This window comes from Crinia signifera, chromosome 8, assembly GCF_055691185.1.
Source record: "Crinia signifera chromosome 8, ASM5569118v1, whole genome shotgun sequence".
NCBI classification, from domain to species: Eukaryota; Metazoa; Chordata; class Amphibia; order Anura; family Myobatrachidae; genus Crinia; species Crinia signifera.
This window is the reverse complement of record NC_139224.1, coordinates 111980038-111999508: the sequence shown is the minus strand read 5'-3', so window position 1 is coordinate 111999508 and position 19471 is coordinate 111980038. Positions and strand designations below refer to the sequence as shown.

The window sequence follows — 19471 nt, the reverse complement described above, 5'->3', positions numbered from 1 at the left end:
GTGAAACAGAGGTTACAAAATGAAGGGGGAGCAAAGGCACATACAATCAGTTACCCACACAGGGGAACAGGAGGCTGGAGTGCACTTCTCAGTTTCCAGAAGCTGTAATGGCGCACAGACGCTGAGGAGGGGGCGTGGACAAGTGATCCCTCAGTGCAGATGGACCTATGGAAGGTCCCGTTGCTGAGGGGTGGAGGCGGGAGCTGGGACCTACAACCCACCCCCTCCTGGAACCCTGCAGGGATGTACTATGGCAGCCCAGCCAGCCCGCATCCCTGGTGGTCTAGTGGGGCGCTGCCGAAAAAGGGGACCACCAGAGGATTCTGCCCCCCCTCCGGTGACTAACCCCGAGCCTGCAGTGACCCCCCCCCATCGGACACCCCCAGGCAGACATCACATTGGGGATTCGCTTACCTGGACGGCAGTGTCCCCCGATGTACTGAAGGAGAGGCTGGCGGGTCTGGCCACATAGGTCAGCACAGCAGACCAGTCCAGAGAGGCCGCCGCACGAAAGCCTGAGCATGCACCGGCAGCTTGCTTCATAATGAAAGTAAAATAATAATAAAAAAAGTCTTAACCTAAACAAGGGCTTAAGAGCACTTCCTCAGTGACCTGTTCTCCCAGGCACCAAGGAAAAAACTGAGGCCTGGGAGGCAGAGTATGAGCCCTGGGCTGCACACAAGAAGTGTTATTCCCTTGGTGCCCTGTCGCCTGGGCTCCGCCCATACCCATTGTTGCCAGTGACCACCATTGGTAAGACCGCAAAAACTGGGTTGCCTGGTGGCAGGGTAGAGGAGGGGAGGAGCCTGGGAGGCAGAAGTTTAACCTCTTGGGTGCTGGAAGCTTCTCTCCCACTGGAACTACACAGCTGTGGCCCCAGATGTGTCCCGAAGAATAAAATACTGTTTTATCTAGGAATGCTCATTAGAACAGACTGTTTCAGTGATCTTTATTATTATTATTTATAAGGCACCACAATGGACCATGTCTGGGTACATATTTTAGAATTGCAGTCTCCAGACACCAAGGAAAGTAGTATCCCTTAGGTCAGTGGTTCCCCAACTGTGTATAGTGGCTCCCTGGGGCGCCTCAGGAAACTAGCAGGGGTGCCCTGGATTGGTGGTCCAGGACATATTCACATTATTTATGATCAATTTAAAAAAGGCAAATCCAGTGCTTGTGGCTGCCAATCATAACATATGTGGACAAACAGTGGCAAGTCCTGTCCCTCACAGCATAACTGACCCCAAAGATCACATATAAAAACAATTTACTTTATTTAATATTGTTTTTGGAATTTCTCAACAACAATCAGCTAGGGGTGCTCTAGGGCACCGCGTTTCAAAAAATTTGGGAACCAATTCCTTGGTGGATTCAGGGACTCGTTCAATAATATTAATAAAAAAAAAAAAAAACGCTAGCAAAAAGCATAACTTTTTTCTATAATTTCTCCTTACCATCTATTTTTTTCAGAAATATTGTGTGTACTTTAGTTCTTATGGTTTGTACGACATCTACTGCTTAAGTTTATGGCCTTGTGATTGGATATATTATTATTTATGAGACACCAAAAAGAAATGAATAGTATATGCACGTTTACTTTCACCTTTTATTTGCAGTAGTTCCTGCCGATCAGGATCAACATTTTAAAGAAAGAAACAGATGCCTACCCATTGGCATTTCAAGTTTGTCAACACGGAGTTTGGGCATAAGTAATGAGTCTTGGAGAGTGAAATAGAAAATAACTAGTCCACTGCTAATGGCCATTTTTTCAAACACCGCCTGTAACATAGGAGTTAAGAGCTGATTGGTTGGTACTTTACCTGTCCACATAGTACATATGCTCCTTAGTAGGATATATGAGCGCAAGTGCCATGCAGATGCTAAGCTGGTGGTGTGTGAACAGCAATTAATTGGAATGGAGGGAACAGATTAGCGCAAAACAGATTTTTTATTTAGAGAATACTTTATTAGTTCCTGTAATCAAACCCAGATAGTGTAAAGACCTTACATATTTTCATACAACGCATTTCTCTTTTTCCCTCTTAACAGAGCAGACTAAGATTGGCTGTAAATTCTGTACAATGCCAAAAAGAGGAGAGAGTTCTACGTTGCTCCCATTTAGTTGCAAAAAGATGACATCACAGCTAAAAGAAAAAAAAGTAAATATATATATATTTATATTAAAAAAAAAATACAACTAACTGCAGCTTTTTTTTCTGTCTGCGCCTATTCTGTACAGCAAGTCAAGTGAAGATATGAAAAAAACATTGGTATTTTCAATTAAGCTGTTGGTTTAATTTAACACATTCAATGCCAAGTGGAATATCTCCTGTGCCAGGATGCGTAACAGCCTCGATTTTGTCATTTTGTAAAACGGCCAATAAAAGTTGTTCATATGAACCACAGACTTTTTTCATGAATGACCTAAAATTGTTTTCTTATATCACCCCTTGTATCTGAATCTATTGCTACCTTCTTCCGCAGAATTTGCTCTTCGATATCCATTTGTGTTGTCTCAGTCTCGCTCTTCAGGTTTTACAATTATTCTCAAAAAGTTTTGGAGAAAGACAAAAATCACCCTTTGTCGAACAAAGCAGGTTTTTAAGTTTAATGACAACAGTTTACTACAACAAAGCTGCATTTAAAAGATTGTAAAGGTACAGTATAGTGATGTGAAGTCATTGAAATATTTTAAGACAGCAGCAACATTGGCATGGTTTCAATGGTTTTCAAAAATAAAAATGGGGTAGAGCAGTAAAGAAACTCAATCAGCAGATAGGTCACTGACTACTTAACTACATAATGGACCATACATCTGTGTTTTTGGATGTTTGAACGGAGAATGCCTTACAGAAAAAAAAGAAACAAAAACAGTATGAACTCAACTGCTTAATGCCTTCATTTCGCGTGAAACCTGTAACACTTATATGCTCCTTCTTGAGTCTGGTCCGTGTGATTCTGTACATTAATTGCTTGAGAATAAAAGATCTAGTAAACTAGGGCCCAAACAAACACATATACACGCATTGGAAAGAGCCAGATACAGGGAGAACAAGACACAGCGGGTGAGACAGCCAACGGTATAACCCTAAACAAGACCATAAAGCGTGTTTGGGTATACTTATATCATCGTGTTGAGCTTGAACTCACCCTGCGTTAGCATGGCTATGAAAATAATAACCTTGCAGGGTAGTGTTTCTAATTAACCATTCAATGTAAGCCTTCCCAGGTGGTAGACAGCCTCATACACAGAAAAATCTGAATGCCCGCATTTAGGCTGCACTCTAAACAGTCACATACAAACTGAATAGAAACTAAAAGATTCCAAAGAACTCTAAACAAAAAGGTCTTCTACCTTTCACACCTTGAAATGCTGAAAGGATAGCCGTAGCAGACACGCCCCGTTCACATAACAGCTAACTAAACTCTATTCCGATTTCCTACTTATAGATCAGCTGCTGCATCTTTCAGTAAACATAAAAAACCTCATCATCATCATTACACCTTGGTGTAGTGCTTAGAATATAACATTCCCCCAGCTGTCTCTAGGATTTTGTATCTTCTGTTTTGATGGCCTGAGGTTTAATTGGTCCAGTTCTGATGGGTTTAGTGGAGGTCGGCACTGAAGCTGGAGCCAAGGCGGCTGGGTTCTCTTCGGCCTTCTCTTGTGAGATCATGGAGGGCTCTAACATGGTGTCTGAAGGCTTTGGAGGGCCTGGGGTAGGTTGCTGGGACTTGGGAATCACAGGTTTACTCTGTTGATGCTGCTGCTGCTCAAAGAAGCGGTGCGTCGACTGTAAAACCTCTGCTCTCTGTTTTGCCTTAAAGGTAAGGAGACAAAGAAAGAGAAACAGATATGTTCCATAAATGAAGATGTGCTAAGGTGAGTACACATTTGCCTTTGTTTCATTACATATTTTTCTGGAAATCTGAAAATGAAAATCAGTTGACAATTTTTATTTTTTTAAAGCCAAAACATGTATGAGCACATTACTGCAAGATACATTTTATTATGCTGTACATTAAATACCTGTCACCTAAATAAAATTGTCACTATGAGTTACTACATTTACTATGGGTTAATGAAGTGTACACTCTTCTCTTTTCTCCTTTTTATGCTGCAGCATGAGTCCGAATGGTCACATGACCGTGAAACTTCTTTTCACTTGTGACCAGTATATAGGTGGAATAATAGCATTCTTGATAGAGGGAGAGGTGGGTACAGATTACAGAACATTTGTGACAAGAACGATGTATAACTAAATTTGACTCCGTCTGCACAATTAATGTATATGTGTACCTGTCATGCAGTTTTGAAAATTTTAAGTACGCATGAATAATAAAATGGCACTTACACTCAACTGCCTTTACCAAAGATGTGCCCTATTTATCACTAGGGTTTAGTTTTGTTCGATCTTCTCTCTATAAATGTTCAGTAAAAAAACAATTTATTATGCACACAGAACCTTACTTTACTGTATGATTGCATTCTTTCATTACAAGGTTTGACGATCCACTGACATCAATGAAACCATGCCGCCTACCAGGCAAATTGTTGTGCCAGTTTTTGGCAAATAAGGTTTAAATACAGTACTGTATATAGTTGGCCTCAGAAGCCATACTGACCTTCAGATCTTGCTCTGCCTTCATAGCAGGATTAACCCGCATCCCCGAAGGTGGAATAGGAGGGGCACGTGACACATGGTGTAGTCGTGGATGGTTCATTAAGCCTGTTTGCATCTGTGGGGGCAGCTGACTGGCCAATTGCATTGGTGGGCGCTGGACCGAAGGTTGGAAAGTGTTTGGGTGTGGTGCTCTGACCAGAGGAGAAACCAGATTTGGCTGGGAAAGCATCTGATGAAAAGAAACAGGAGGTAAAAAAAAAAAATCCAAGAAAACAAAAAACAAACTGGAAATTAAACATCCTATGCTGACCTATTTTAATATAAATCACTTAGTTTTCACTATAACTTATTTTAATATAATGTTATTTATTTGTATTCTTGTGCAAATAATTAAAAGGTTAATAAATCCCCAAAACCAGAACAATGCAACAAATGAAACCTCTACCCTACAGTGTTGAAAAGAACTGCGCACTAATCATGGACGGACTTCACTCTCAACTGTCAATTTCATCATTTGATGGCTTTGCGTATAAGGGGTACCAAATCTAGCACGGTCTACAAAGAGATTTAACTTGGAAATCTAGGTTTAGTTGCAGTAACTGCAAACTACACACAAATGACCGAACTACACTTTAAATAAAGAGGTCACTGCGGGTCTTTAGAAGGTGAAAATGTATTTATTGGTGCCTACGGCGTTTCAGGACAAACCCTTCTTCAGGACATACACGGCAATTTTGTCCCGAAACGCCGTAGGCACCAGTAAATACGACTTCACCTTCTAAAGACCCGGAGTGGCATCTTTATTTCACAGTTTATATAGTTAGACGCAGTTCCCTCTGAATGGGCACCCGGGCCAAAGTAAGGAAACAGGAATGGAAGTGGGAAGAGCCGGACCTTGTGTTAAATTATATACACACACACACACACACACACACACACACACACACAGTGTGTGAGTCCACAAATAACCTAAGTGCAAGCTAGTCATTTGTCACTGAATTGCATCAACTTTTTTGCTCAAAACCACGTAATGGAAAAAACACACTATTTGGGAATACACCAACTTTGCAAGATTTACTCCTTTTCTTTTAAAGGCTTCCTATCAAACAACTCGCGTACATCCAGCAATTAAAAACTTAGCAGAATTTTATTAGAGCGCTCTTGCGTACACATGCGCAGTCTATATATTACAGGCTGGCCTGCAAATTTGCAGCTGTGCAATACGGCCTGAGCAACCCCCCCCCCAAGTCTCAATGTAAATATTCTGTCCTGCCCTCAGACCATTTAAATGGATATCTCTTCATTCATCTACACACTGCTCTTTAAATATCTAGACAAGTACTTAACCTTGAGTGTACACCCTCACAGGCAGCTATTTTGAGATCAAGCACAAAATTGGCAGACTACGCACTTGTTTAAATATGTTATTGAGATCCACATAAAAAAAAAAAAAAATATGAAAATATGCAAATTACTTCAAATAGTGAACGGAGGATGAGCATGACTGAAGCAATACAGGATTGTCATTAGGACATTGCAATTTAATCAGAGACCTTCCATCCAGTAATCAACTCATTCTGCTGCTGGGTTGATTACTGGATGGATGGTCTCGGATTAAGCTGCAAAGTCCTGATGACAATCCTGCTTGAAATAAAACGCCGTCGACATCTACCTATCATGGTACTATTTACTATTTATTTGTCTGCTGTTACCCGTGAATAAATCCATGTTTCTTGCAATTTTATGATTTGGTGAGTGCCCATTAATTATACTATTCTCTGGATATTGGAAGTCACTTCCTTAAATGGAGCACCCCCTGGCTAGAGTGGAACTATTACCTGAGGATTGAACTGCGGCGTAGGGTAGGGAGGTTGGCCCATTCTAACATTGGCTGCTGTTGAAGTAAATTGATGCTTCTGGTAAATCAAACTGTTCATTTTACTTGACTGGCTATTGGGGCTGGTTGAACTGGCCCTAGAGGTAAAGAAATAGACAAGAAGGTTAAATTAAATCATACATTTTCTTGCAACTGGTAGATTTAAAAAAGTGTTCATACAATGATATGGCAGACAATATACAATGATATACAAACAAAAAGGGTTAATCTTATAGTAGCGCACTTTAAGTATTGACCTCTTGCAGCCTTTTCATATGTAAAGGAGAAAAAACACCAACTCCTAAAAAGGTATCAAATAAATGGTACTTATGTATTATCTGGGCTCCCATGTTAAATGCACCCCATTTTTTCATACCCCTACTATACAACTACGCATGGAGTTGATTTTATATAGTGTGGCGAGCGCAGCGAGCCACCGTGCCCGAAGCGTGGCGAGCGCAGCGAGCCCCGCGAGGGGATGCGGTTTCATAAGAAAAACAGGAGCCCAGATATTACATAAGTACCAAATAAATAATGTGAAAGATAGGCGCTGAGGTGATACACGATGTTCGGTAAATTAAATTTTTACACTAAATTTCACAAATTCACAAGAAAATTCGGAATACTTTACATAACATATCGATTCCACACTTTTGAAAGCTTTTGGCGCACTGCATTCAGAATTAATTCTGGCACATTTAAATACAAGAGGACCTCACCCAATCTTCCTCCAAAGAGCTATTGGGAGGAAGATTGGGAGACACACGCACTGAAAGCACGGACAATTTATCTGCACCTTCTTGGAACCTAAGCTCCCTGCGGTGGCGCCAGGCATCACTGCTCGGCACCTGCATTCTTTGCCTTGCGGCATAAGTCCACCACAACACCAATATTGGGTGAGCTCCCTTTGTATTTAAATGTGCCAGAATTAATTCTGAATTGTGTGCCAAAAGCTTTTAAAAGTGTAGAATCGTTATATGTTATGTAAAGTATTCCGAATTTGGTACTTGTTTCCTATCTGGGCGCCCGCTAAGTTAATTGCGCACCATGCTATTCTCCGTAGAAAAATCGGTTCGCATCGCATCGTACACATACACGATATTGAACGATGCGATGCGATCCGATTTCCAATAGGAAACAATGTTAAATGGATCAATTTACCCAAATCAGCATAGGGAAGAATGGTAAATGGGCCAGAAACCCCAAAAAAACCCACAGAGCAGTGGAATGTCCCCCCAAAAGTAGTTGACGCCACCCCGCCATCAACGTGAACCCGAAGCGTGGCGAGCGCAGCGGTACGCGTCCTCCGACCTTTTCATGCCCTACTATCCACTAGGGCGTGGAGTGAGAATAGAATAGTGTGGCGAGCGCAGCGAGCCACCGAGCCCGAAGCGTGGCGAGCGCAGCGAGGGGACGCGGATACCTTCACAGGTAAACGCGTCCCTTCGCGTGCTTCCCAGGTGTCCGCGTCTCCATGGACACCTGGGAAGCCCGCGAGGGGACGCGTATAACTGTGAAGGTATCCGCGTGCGCTCGCCACGCTTCGGGCGCGGTGGCTCGCTGCGCTCGCCACACTATTCTATTCTCACTCCACGCCCTAGTGGATAGTAGGGCATGAAAAGGTCGGAGGACGCGTACCGCTGCCCCTCGCGGGCTCGCTGCGCTCGCCACGCTTCGGGTTCACGTTGATGGCGGGGTGGCGTCAACTACTTTTGGGGGGACATTTCAATGTTCAGGGGTGTTTCTGGCCCATTTACCATTCTTCCCTATGCTGATTTGGGTAAATTGATCCATTTAACATTGTTTCCTATGGGAAATCGAATCGCATCGTTCAATATCGTGTATGTGTACGATGCGATGCGATCCGATTTCATTACGGTGCCGTACGTAGAAAACCTGGGCGCCCAGATAGGAAACAAGTACCCCGAATTTTCTTGTGTAAAAATTAAACTTATTGTGAACATCGTGTATCACCTCAGCGCCTATCTTTCATATTATTCCATTTATAATATACAATGATATGGCCGACCACTTTATTCCTTGACAATTAACTAGTGTGTAAAGAGTACTAACGGTCTGAAGGAGGTTCAGCCTATACAATATGATCGGTATCCAGTCGATTGGTCGACAGTCAAAAGATCAATCATTGCTAGACATGCACTAGGCTGACAAACAAAAGGTTGACACATGAAAAGGTCGAAATTCTCATCCATGTGGGCAGAGTGAGATCATAATAGTGTGCAAAGCATAGCATGGCACCGAGCCCGAAGCATGGCGATGTTGTCCATGTCGACAAACATAAAAAACTCATGTCGCCCTAGCGCATGTGTCCACCTTTTGCCTCTCGACCAATCGCGTTCGATCTAAAATCCACACCCCTATGATCAGTGTGGTTTAAAATAAACAAGAGGAAAACCTATTTTGACCATTTTAATAAACCACGATGGTTGTGTGGTGTAGAAACTCCATGACATCATAAAACCCTGCCTTACCGGAAGGGGCTTGAAGTAGGTGTAGTGCTTCTTCCAACAGGTGGCGTACCAGGCTTTACGTGGTCCATCCCACTGCCATAAGGCTTCAGGTCCATATCAGTCATCTGGATAGAGAAAGATATCATTTAGACTTGACTTAATACACATTCTTAAGAGTAAATAGAAGTGACTTTACACCTAATTGTAAGCAATATATAGCATGCTAACTACAGTGAATACTTCAGACTTAAATGGGTCTTATGTTTCAGAATGTGTGGGACTGGCTCTGCATTTATAGAATGCACTCAGTGATGTGGTTAGAGGTCTAGGACTGGAAGTACAGGAAGAAAAGAAAAAAGTAGGCTCTATGGAATACAAAATCTCTACAAAAATCAAGAACAAGGTGAAGTGAAGAAGTATGTAGATCTAGGTTTTTCTCTGCCCAATCCAGCCTCTTACATAAATACAAAGCATTGCTTAACTGAAGCACTGAACATGGATGCAGGCATAGGAAGTAAAGTTAGGCAAATGATAAAGCGTTAAAAATATATATACTACTCTGCCTTGTATGGAATGCCACAAAAATAATGTACATAGTACGTTAAAAAAACAAGTTTGTCAGGAAATTGCCACCAAATATAAGCAAATAAAATAATTACAATTGTCACCTTGCCAGGGGCAGCCATCATTCCATGCTGATTGCCGGAAGGTATCAGGCCCCGGTATGCCTGGCTCACTTGGCTTGCCCTAGAGAGATTCTGGTGCTGACCTTGAGGTGCAGGTGGCATGGTTTGAGATAAAGCAATAAGGGGCTGACCCCCTGTAGAACCAAAATTGGGCAAGGACAGCTGTGATCCTTGTAAAGGTAATGTCATCTGAAAGCAAAGAGTTGAAATAATCTCAATAATACAAAATCATCCTTTTATAAAAATAAAAAAACCCCACACCCAGCAGCCATGTTGTAGAAGCATTGCAGTGTTTTTTTTGTTGTTGTTTTTTTTAAGTGCTCTTAAAATATCATGGATTGCAGAATGCAATACAAGGAAAACAGGATTTACACTTGTGTTCTTTGGGTAATATGTATATATATATATATATATATATATATATATATATATATATATATATATAAAAATGTTAGCAGTTATTCTTTTGGGGTATACTGGGGCTTTGGACATGTCCCAAATGTGCCACTAATAGGGTATATGCTCAGTTGTAATGTGCGACAGCTTCAGACCAAAGTTTGCATCTTTGTGCACAAAGTTAGTCTTTAAGTGTAGCTTTATAGAATCTGATGACCATGTTGCTGCCTGACAACACTGCACAGGTGATGTATCGTGGCGCACCTCCCAGAAGTACCAAGTACTCTTCAGTACCAGAGTTAGTGGCCTAAATTAAGCCTTCTGATTTACTGATGTACTTAATATAACCAACAGTCTACTTCGATGCAGACCATCTCTTGTGGGCACCACCGACAATTCTACATCGCCATTAACATGCAGTTTGAGCCGCGGTTATCTAGCCAGCCCGCCAGAGCGATGTTCACCAAGACTGGGACACGCGAGCGTCTTACTTGCTCACGTGTCCATTTTCCACAAATTGGGCCATTCTCAGCAAGCCGAGAAGGCACTCAGAGGGGCTGCATAAGCGCAGCTCCATCCAGTTGGCATTATTGGACTGAATTTTTATGGATTTCCTCACAATAAAGGCTGTCCTCTGACTAGAGCTTTTATCATAGCTAGCAGGTGACAATAGGGACAAGATATCTTCAATTTAGCAAGATTTAAATTGGCATATCGATAGAAATATATATATATATATATATATATATATATATATATATACACACACACACATATATACATACAAACACACACACACACAATATATATATATATATATATATATATATATATATATATATATATATATATACACACACATATATACACACACACACACACACACACACACTGCTTTACATTCATTTTGAGAAGCCCCATTTACTAGTGAAGTACCAAAATAAGTTCCAAGAGGAAAGGGCCTTCCATACAAACATTCCTATGCATATAGGACCCGACTGTGCTTACCTGTTGGAGAGCTGTAGGTGACTGAGCAGTGTTATAGAAGCTGGTTTGACTAGGTTGCTGTCCAGAATAAAGATTTGAAGGTTGACCCAATCCCTGCCGTGTCTGTGTGAGGATAAATTGAAATAAAAACATAACCAAAGAAAGATAAATAGGTTGTGGGGGTCTAGCATGTGAGTTTATCATTCAGCCACATTAGAATAATGTTCTTACCTGCAGAATATGTGTATCTATCAGTTGGGATCCGCCCAAACCAGACTGGCCGAGTTGGTGCTCATACAATATGGGAATAGGCTGTGTATTGGTTGTTTGTTGATAGGCCATACTTGACTGGGCTTTAGCAAGATCCTGGTGTTGTACACCAGGGAAATTATGTAAGGCAGCTCCAGACAGAACAACTGGAGAAGGCTGAGACAAACTGCTCTGTAAAAATGCCTGCTGGGACCTGTGAAAAGATACAAAATAAATTATTGCATATTATACGTGTACCAAAAAATGTCTGCTAAAGACGACCACATTTGGTTACAGCTTACTGAAACCACGCTAACTCTTAAAAAGTGTTGGCATTAAAAGCGATTGTCTCATGTATACTTGAAGGCTATTGTGACGTCTGTGAAAATAAAAAAATTGTTACTTCTTCTCAAAAATATACTCTAAAATGGCCCAGCCAGATTCGATGGTACCCAATAGGAAGGATAATTGGTTAGAGAGATTTCATGCCAATAGCTTTTTTGAATTCGCATTGCGTCTTCAATGTTGTAATTCAACCTATTGAAACTGAGTGAAGTAGCTGATATTTGGTATCATTGTGGTCACCACACTGAACATCAGGAGAGAGGTTTCTGAAGAGAATATCAGAAAGTAAATGCTATAAAACAATCTTCAAGCAGCTTAATGTTCCTGTGACTACAGTACATTGGACAGTAGTCTCCCTGGATGCAGCAGCAAGAGGAACATTTTTTCCAGATTAAATAGATGGATAGTGAGAATGGTAAAAAAAAAAGATCCAAGAAGAGAGATACAAGCTGGACTATAAGGTTAACTTGCATCAGTCTGATCAAACCAGGCAACTCTTCAGTGCCCCATGGAAAGATAACCCAGGAGCTATTTATGCTGCACCTCCAGGTCGGAAAGCTTCAATTTGAGGGATTAGTGTAATACTGACAAACGGAGGAATCATATTGCAATGAATGTGTAGCCTTACCTGTAAGGTTGCAGAGAAGATGTAAACAATTCTTGGGCTTGAGACACAGCAGGGGCAGGTGCTAAACCAAGTTGTGCCTGATGTTGCCCTTGGAGAGGTGCATAGATAGGGATTGGGATCTGAATGAATGAAAAAGTATTGTATTACTCTACCGTATTAACGGATAAGTGAGCAGGTTCATTGTAATACAAAAGGCGACACAGGAACAAACTTTATGAACCAGAAAACAAAGAAGAAAATCAGCTCATGACAATCGTTTTACCCCAAGACTGCCACTAGATGGCGCCTGGTGGGATGGAGACACACACAACATTGCTGCTCACCAACTTGTGCGACAGCGGGCTGACTTTTCACGATGCAGGCATTATTTTAGTTGGGTTTAGATGCGCAAAGAGCTTTTTGGAGCCCGATCAGAGCAACAATTGAATTGCTACAATAGGCGCCCATTACTTTGGCTACCCCCCAAAAAATTGAATTGCTTCTTGTTTGTCTTTCACTAGATGTTTAATAACCATAGCCAGGGCAATAAAACTATACCAAACACATTTATTAAGTTATTTCGAACAAAAACACAGATTAATGATCTATTTCAATAAACCATCAACAGAGAAATCCTGTACAAGGACAAATAGGCCATCAATTACACTCACCTGTGAGAGACCTGGTTGGAATCCTTGCTGTTGGCTAAGGGTTGGGGGCGCTAATCGTGCGTGCTGAGTATTAAATAAGTGACTTGTGTCCATATAGAATGCAGGAATCTGTGCTGTGGGCCCTGAGCCACAGGAAATAAACAGTTTAGAAGCTGCTAGAAATAAGAAAAACAAGCAGCTTTCAAGTCTATTCCACAAAAAAAGGTCATTGTTAAACGGTAAACAATTTTATTTTCTGCAAAAGCATAACAGTTTAAAATATGTTTTTTCCAAAACAAAATACAGTTTTAGATTTTGCACATCTATGTATCATCACACTTTCAGATGTTAAACTTTATGCTCATTAAGGCTGAGATGTCATGGTGAAGAGTCCGCTCTTACCTGCTGCAGACTGCGAGACGTACACCTGTGGACTCTGCTGCTGGGTCATTAATGAGGGCATACAGCTGAGTTGGGAGAAGTGACTGGCTGAGGGCATGCTGTTACTGCTCTGGAGCTGCTGTGGTTTCACTTTACAGATATTGGGTGGGTCTGATGTTGTTGTCGATTTTGTACTAAGTGAGGACGTGGTATATGTCCCGCCACCTAGACAGGCAGAGAATAAGGTGTGTTAGCGACATCAAATATGTACACTATATACTGCACTAAATACAAAGTCTACCTCCGTGACATTTTACCTGATAAAGACGTGGTTGGTGTTACGGATGCCACTGGGATGGGGGGTGGCATAGAAGCATTGGAGAAAGAGTTATAAGTTACGGTGCTCTGAGGAGGGGGACCTGTGCTATTCCCATTAGCGGATACACCGACTCCACTGCTTGCATTAGAGGGAGCCCCTACGACTGATGTACTGGTGGAAGGAGGCGCAGAGGTTATTGGGGATCCCTTCTCTGCAACACTTGGAGAGTTCTCCCATGCTTTGCGAGCAGACTCCATCTGGTGGGAAAAGTAGTGATTTAACAATATGACATTCTCTCCATAATAAGCCTAACCAAATCGTTGCATCATATCAACAGACAGAATAGGAAAGTGGTTCCCAACCTCAGTCCTCAAGTACCCCCAACAGGTCACGTTTTCCAGGTCACCCAGCAGGTGCACAGGTGTACTCCTTCATTGACACATTCTAAAAGATCCACAGTTAGTGCTAATTATTTCACTTGCAATTCTAGGAGGAGATCGGGAAAACGAAAACTGTTGGGGGCATTGAGGACGGAGGTTGGGAACTACTGGATTAGGAGCTAAAGGTTTATTTCCTTCTCTGTGACTATCAAAGTATGGAGACGACAAGGTCACAAACAGATGGAATGCAGGTATAATGATCAGAAAGGTCACAATTATATAAATAGAGAAATAGCTCCCTTTTTCTTCGTACGCAATAGTTTTCAGGTAAATAACAAAATATTACATAAACATAATTCACCATGATAGCAATAAAATAAAGAAATGACTGACTGATCAGCTTGCATACACATAGTATGGTTCACTAAATATGGTGTCTTTTTATGGCTATTTAAATGGTAACTAAAACATACATGAACACAGATTATTTCCTTGTTTGATCAAACTGATTCACCCATAGAATCCAATTATGGTACCTCGAGGGGCCAAGGAATCTTAAATGCTAGCAAACATAGAAGACTGCTTTCAAATGTATCAGACAGGGGACTCTAATAAAAACGTAACCCCCCAGCTAGTGATATCATCTCCAAATCTGCGCCGGCACATTTTTTCCCAATACAAAAAATGAACACGAACACACAGTGTGCCGCGCTGCATAAATGAGCCTCTTTTCCCACTTTGCTAGTACTGAGACTTTTGCACGGTTCCTGAAAAGTCAATTAGAGATATGTTCTATCACCAGATTAATTCCACATATGTGAAGTTCATACCTTTAGAGTGAGGTCAACAGTAGCAGGAGACACCGGAGTTAAGCCTGAACCCTGCTGGAGAGTCTCCCTCCGAGATAGGGGAAGCGTATGGGGAAGGGGTACCTAAAATGTAGTTGACAAAGAATGGACATGTGATTATTTCATAGTGCAACAAGTAGAAACTAATATATGCAGATCAGTAAACACAGAATATAGTGCTCGTGTATTACATTTGCAGCGACTCATTTGAGACCGTTGACATAATCTAATGAAAATCATCACTTACATTAGGGACCAAACTGGACTCCATTTTTGAGCTGCCCGATGATGCAGTGCTTGGGAGGGCGTTGCTTGGGCTGGTGTAATCCGTTACAGACTCCTTGGAGATTAAATGAAAATAAACCACACAATTATTTTACATTGATTAGACTCACAGTGATGAAACAGTCTGCATCTACTTAATGGCACCTGGCAGTAGTCCATAAATGATCTTGAATTCATCAGTACCTTAGTGCTGGTGCCAAACTCAGGTGCAGACACAGACAGCATACTGGTGATTTCAGTAGTCACTTCTGTTATAACTTTATTTTCTTTTGATGGAACCGGTTCTGGTGTCCGTACTGTACTGGGGATTTGCTTCTCCTGGGTGTCTGGTTCAGATTGCTGCACCTCTTTCACTTTACGGTTCTTCAGTGATCGTTCCTTACCAATAGGTCCTGGCTTATATTCCTTACTCTGAATTACATTAAGATCCTGGATCTGAAATGTGCAAGAAAAAGTTACCACATTATAAACGGTAAAATTGACAACTGAAAACAGATACTGCTGGTTGAACATGGGAAACAGATATTAAATTATGGATAATGTAATCTAGGCAAATATAACTAAAGAGATTGAGCAAACCTTGAAGTGAAGCATTACCCATAGCAAAAGGCTATACCCTGCACCTGTCCTCTCTGAGATTGATTGTCCAGACAGGATATATTCTCTTTTATGAAGCCCCCCCCCCCCCCCCCCTCATACTCAACAAACGCTGCAAGGAAATCCTTCATTATTCTAATCACCTCCCGTAGGACAGACTAAGAGAGCAGAATGGGGAGGGAAAAATACATTCATGTATTTAAACCTTTAGGAGTACGATAAAGGGTTAGCATATTGTATCCACAATGGGCTCAGAGAAAGATTTATAGCCAGTATAGAGATCACATTTATGCTTTCATTCTATTGAAGTAAACTGGACCCCACTTAGGATGTTCCAAAGCTGTCCCAACTGGTTGGCACTTGGCATCTTTGAAGTCCCTCAGATGTTTGGCACTCAGCTCAACCTGTTTTCCCCAGGAGTTCACTCATAAGTTAGGTGATCAGCTCAACCGGTTTCCCTGAGGTCAGATGATCAGCTCAACCAGTTTCCCCCAGGAGTCCTCATAGGTCAGGCCCTCAGCTCAACCAGTTTCCCCCAGGAGTCCTCATAGGTCAGGCGCTCAGCTCAACCTGTTTACCCCAGGTAAAGTCCGCTCACTGAGGTATTAATTTACACCTTAAATAATTGTATATACATACAACATATCTTGTGCAGAAAGGTTTCTAGTTCTCACAACACTACAGTACTCAGAAGAATGTTCTCATGTATGAAGAATTTTCAATTAGATATTAATGGCACATTGTACACTTACATAAGGACTAAGGTTAGAGAGTAATCTGCATACTACCACTTTAGTGTTTGGCGTTTTTTTTTTTTTTATTCCACCAATTCAATGTATAGAAAAACTGATTAACGCACAAAATTATTGAAAATATTGTATAACTACCTACAGGATGTTTATGAGCTGTGTATAAAACAAATGCATTTTGGGTTTAGATTCAGTTCCCATCCACAAAATCTCATTATCTATATGATCATTTTCCAAAAAAACGATAGCAAAAAACTTCATGCCTTTGTATATAGAAGACTCAACCTGCACACCAATTCACTTATGACCAAAGCTGGTGGTGGTGTCTAATTACTGGAGAACTGTATTTTAGAGGTTACCTATAACTAAGCTTGCCATACTATCCCTTTAAACTGGGATGTTTGTAGAGTACACATGTACTATGGCCGATTAAAACAAGGTATAAATGCAGCCAGCCACAGAACCTGCGTAATTCATTAGTGTCCCAGTTTAAAGGGACAGTGTTGGTAAGCCTATCTACTGTATAGCCAAACTAATGTAAATTCATTAAGCTGCAAAATTAAAGCATGGTTAATCCCAAGTAGAGAATGGCAAGAATTCTCCTTCAATAATGTGCACATACACTTGTCTGATTTGGGGCGATTTCGCCCGATTCAGACGAATTGGGCGCTACTGAATTTAAAAAAAATATTTGGAAACACTGGCTGGACGCTGATTGGCTGAGAGAATTCAGCCAGCTAATCAGTGTCTGGCCATTTTTTTCAAAATAGGTTTTCAATTTCAGCAGCACTTCCCACCCTGCAAATACCAATACTAGCTCCCAGCCGCCGCTGCTCGGAAATCGCTGGTGGTGTAAAATAATGGGATGATCCACAACACTAAAATCAACTTCTTTGCTGAAAATTTCAACTGGCAAATCTCTTTATTGTAAAAAATATAAATACACCCGAGATTGCATGACTGGCAATTACCATTTATATACATTAAGCCAGCCTTGACAAGGTACAAAAAGAAACTCTGGTCTAAGTAATGTCAATTATAAAAGGAAGCTAACCTCTAGGGTGCTGGTGCTCTCTCCCACTCCCACTGTAAAGCTGTAGCCCGTCGTCTCCCGAAGGAAAGAAACTCTGGCCTAAGTAATGTCAATTATAATATAAAGTAACACCCATTATGCATTCAAGTGTCTTCTAGCCATTTCACCTCACAGAATAGTCATATAGTAACTAACTATATTTTTCATTGCTGTAATAGTGAGGAAATGCAATTAGCCACAAGCAGCACCTGGTACTAGTAATTGCGGCTGTATGCTGCACTTTATATAATAACGCTGGACTCAACTCTTGCTCCACAGGCTCATAGGGCTGCAAACAAATATGAACAAGTACAGCCCAAATAAGGGTGAGTGTTGATGATGCCTTTGCAGGTGTTTATACATTGCCACACGGACAACTCACACCACCTGGCTGTTCTCAGCCAATAAGATTTACCCTCTTTAGTCTTCAAAAAAAATTCAAATTTCCTGTGAAAATCATTGGTTAGGTTTCAAAGTAGATTCCTTTTAAGTAGTACGCCAAACATCAACTATGGTGAACTATGGATATTACCTTTTGGGTCTTAATTGGGCCAGCTCGTGGTTGCTTTTGTCTCTGCTCTTTTGGTTCAGGAAGGGACTCGGATGCCTTCTCAGGGAGAGTTGAACCTTCATTGTCACTGCTACTGGATGCTGGGGCCCCAAACTGTATTGTTTCCCTTGTCAAGTCTACAGCGCCATCTTGACCATTTTTAGTCATCTAAATAAGGCAGAAATGTTCTTTAATGGCAGCAAAGTATTTTCTTCTATGCAAAATATAGCTAAGTAACATTGCAGGATAGCATGGAAGGGCACTGGTCACTACCTCTGAATTGGTTGATGGCACAAATCCTGTGAGAGGTTTATTCCAGGCGCTTGAAGATGGTGGTTGTGGAGGATTTATAGGACCCACTGAAAGAAAATAGACATGAGCTTTAAGTAAAGGAAAGAGACAAATGACCTTCAGCCACAGACTTCTTAATAGCAATTAGCTGCTAGTGTGAACTGAGCAGCTTAAATGACAAGTACTAAGGGTTGCAGTTATAACCAGGAATGCATATAATGCACTTACATTTCTTAGACATGTCATTCAGAACATTTGGGGCTGCCATCTTGTTTTCCCACAATTCAGTTCCAAGAGAGCTGGGAGGTTGTGGTGGAGGCTGGGCTTTTACAGGCCCAGAAAATTCGGAGCCGTTTGTAGATGGCTGTGGTTGAACAGTTGCTGGAGGTTGACTAGAAGGCATTGTTGCAGGTACTGCCTGGGATATACTCTGTTGAGCAGCCAACCCAGAGGACTGGGCCTGTAATGCTGCTGCTTGTTGCTGCTGCTGCTGTTTCTTCACAAATCGGGGAGGAAGTTTGGAATTTTGACCTCGTCCTTTTTCACCAGAACCTTTTTTGTTCCACACCTAAACATAAAACAGAACAGAAACCATTAACATGATGCAATACAAAAGGCTGGTATCACCATCACTACAAAGCAAGAAAATTACAGTTCAAATGGCTGTAATTAAATGAGGTATGTTACGCATTTCTAGTTAGTTTAATCACGGTTTCCAATTGTAAAGTGCAACGGAATATGCTGTGCTATATAAGAAACTGTAAATAAATAAATAAACTGTTCCTAAAAACACTAAGGGCAGTATTCAATGATAAATTACATGACGTGCAGCGAATCCTGTTTAGGATTCGCTGCACATTCGCAGGGTTCCGGAGGGCTGGAGCATTCGCTGCCAGCCCTCCCTTTCATCCTATTCAACACCGCGGGGGCTCGCTGCCCCTGACGGCAAATTTTAACTCCTGCGGCAAACAGGGAGCCGCAGGGAGCCTGAGGACGGCGGCAGGCAAGGAGATGGAAGCCTTCCTGCCTGCCCAGAATGTGTGGGGTAGAAGGACGGCTCCCGGGGACACAGGCAGCAGAAGCTGCTGCATCCCTTTCTACCTT

At 41.6% G+C, this 19471-nt stretch overlaps 1 protein-coding gene across 8 annotated transcripts in view; it reads right to left on the bottom strand.

Moving 5' to 3' along the window:
- Window positions 1-2597: 2597 nt before the first annotated feature.
- Window positions 2598-19471, bottom strand: part of PRRC2C (proline rich coiled-coil 2C) — a 61023-nt gene continuing 44149 nt past the window's right edge. Inside the window, exons 19-36 of one of the 8 annotated variants that reach the window (XM_083157010.1) lie at window positions 18596-18935; window positions 18350-18435; window positions 18059-18244; window positions 15292-15543; window positions 15071-15163; window positions 14806-14907; window positions 13594-13852; window positions 13298-13501; window positions 12917-13071; window positions 12267-12385; window positions 11276-11507; window positions 11066-11167; window positions 9635-9850; window positions 8997-9100; window positions 6467-6602; window positions 4630-4857; window positions 4359-4425; window positions 3679-3815 (exon numbers count right to left, since the gene is read on the bottom strand). In XM_083157010.1, the coding sequence (XP_083013136.1) occupies window positions 4387-4425; window positions 4630-4857; window positions 6467-6602; window positions 8997-9100; window positions 9635-9850; window positions 11066-11167; window positions 11276-11507; window positions 12267-12385; window positions 12917-13071; window positions 13298-13501; window positions 13594-13852; window positions 14806-14907; window positions 15071-15163; window positions 15292-15543; window positions 18059-18244; window positions 18350-18435; window positions 18596-18935 (2853 nt within the window). In that variant the 3' untranslated portion in view covers window positions 3679-3815; window positions 4359-4386. Of the gene's footprint in view, window positions 3825-4358; window positions 4426-4629; window positions 4858-6466; window positions 6603-8996; window positions 9101-9634; window positions 9851-11065; window positions 11168-11275; window positions 11508-12266; window positions 12386-12916; window positions 13072-13297; window positions 13502-13593; window positions 13853-14805; window positions 14908-15070; window positions 15164-15291; window positions 15544-18058; window positions 18245-18349; window positions 18436-18595; window positions 18936-19471 lie in introns of all 8 variants that reach the window. The other 7 variants (XM_083157009.1, XM_083157002.1, XM_083157005.1 and 4 more) reach the window with 7 other exon arrangements.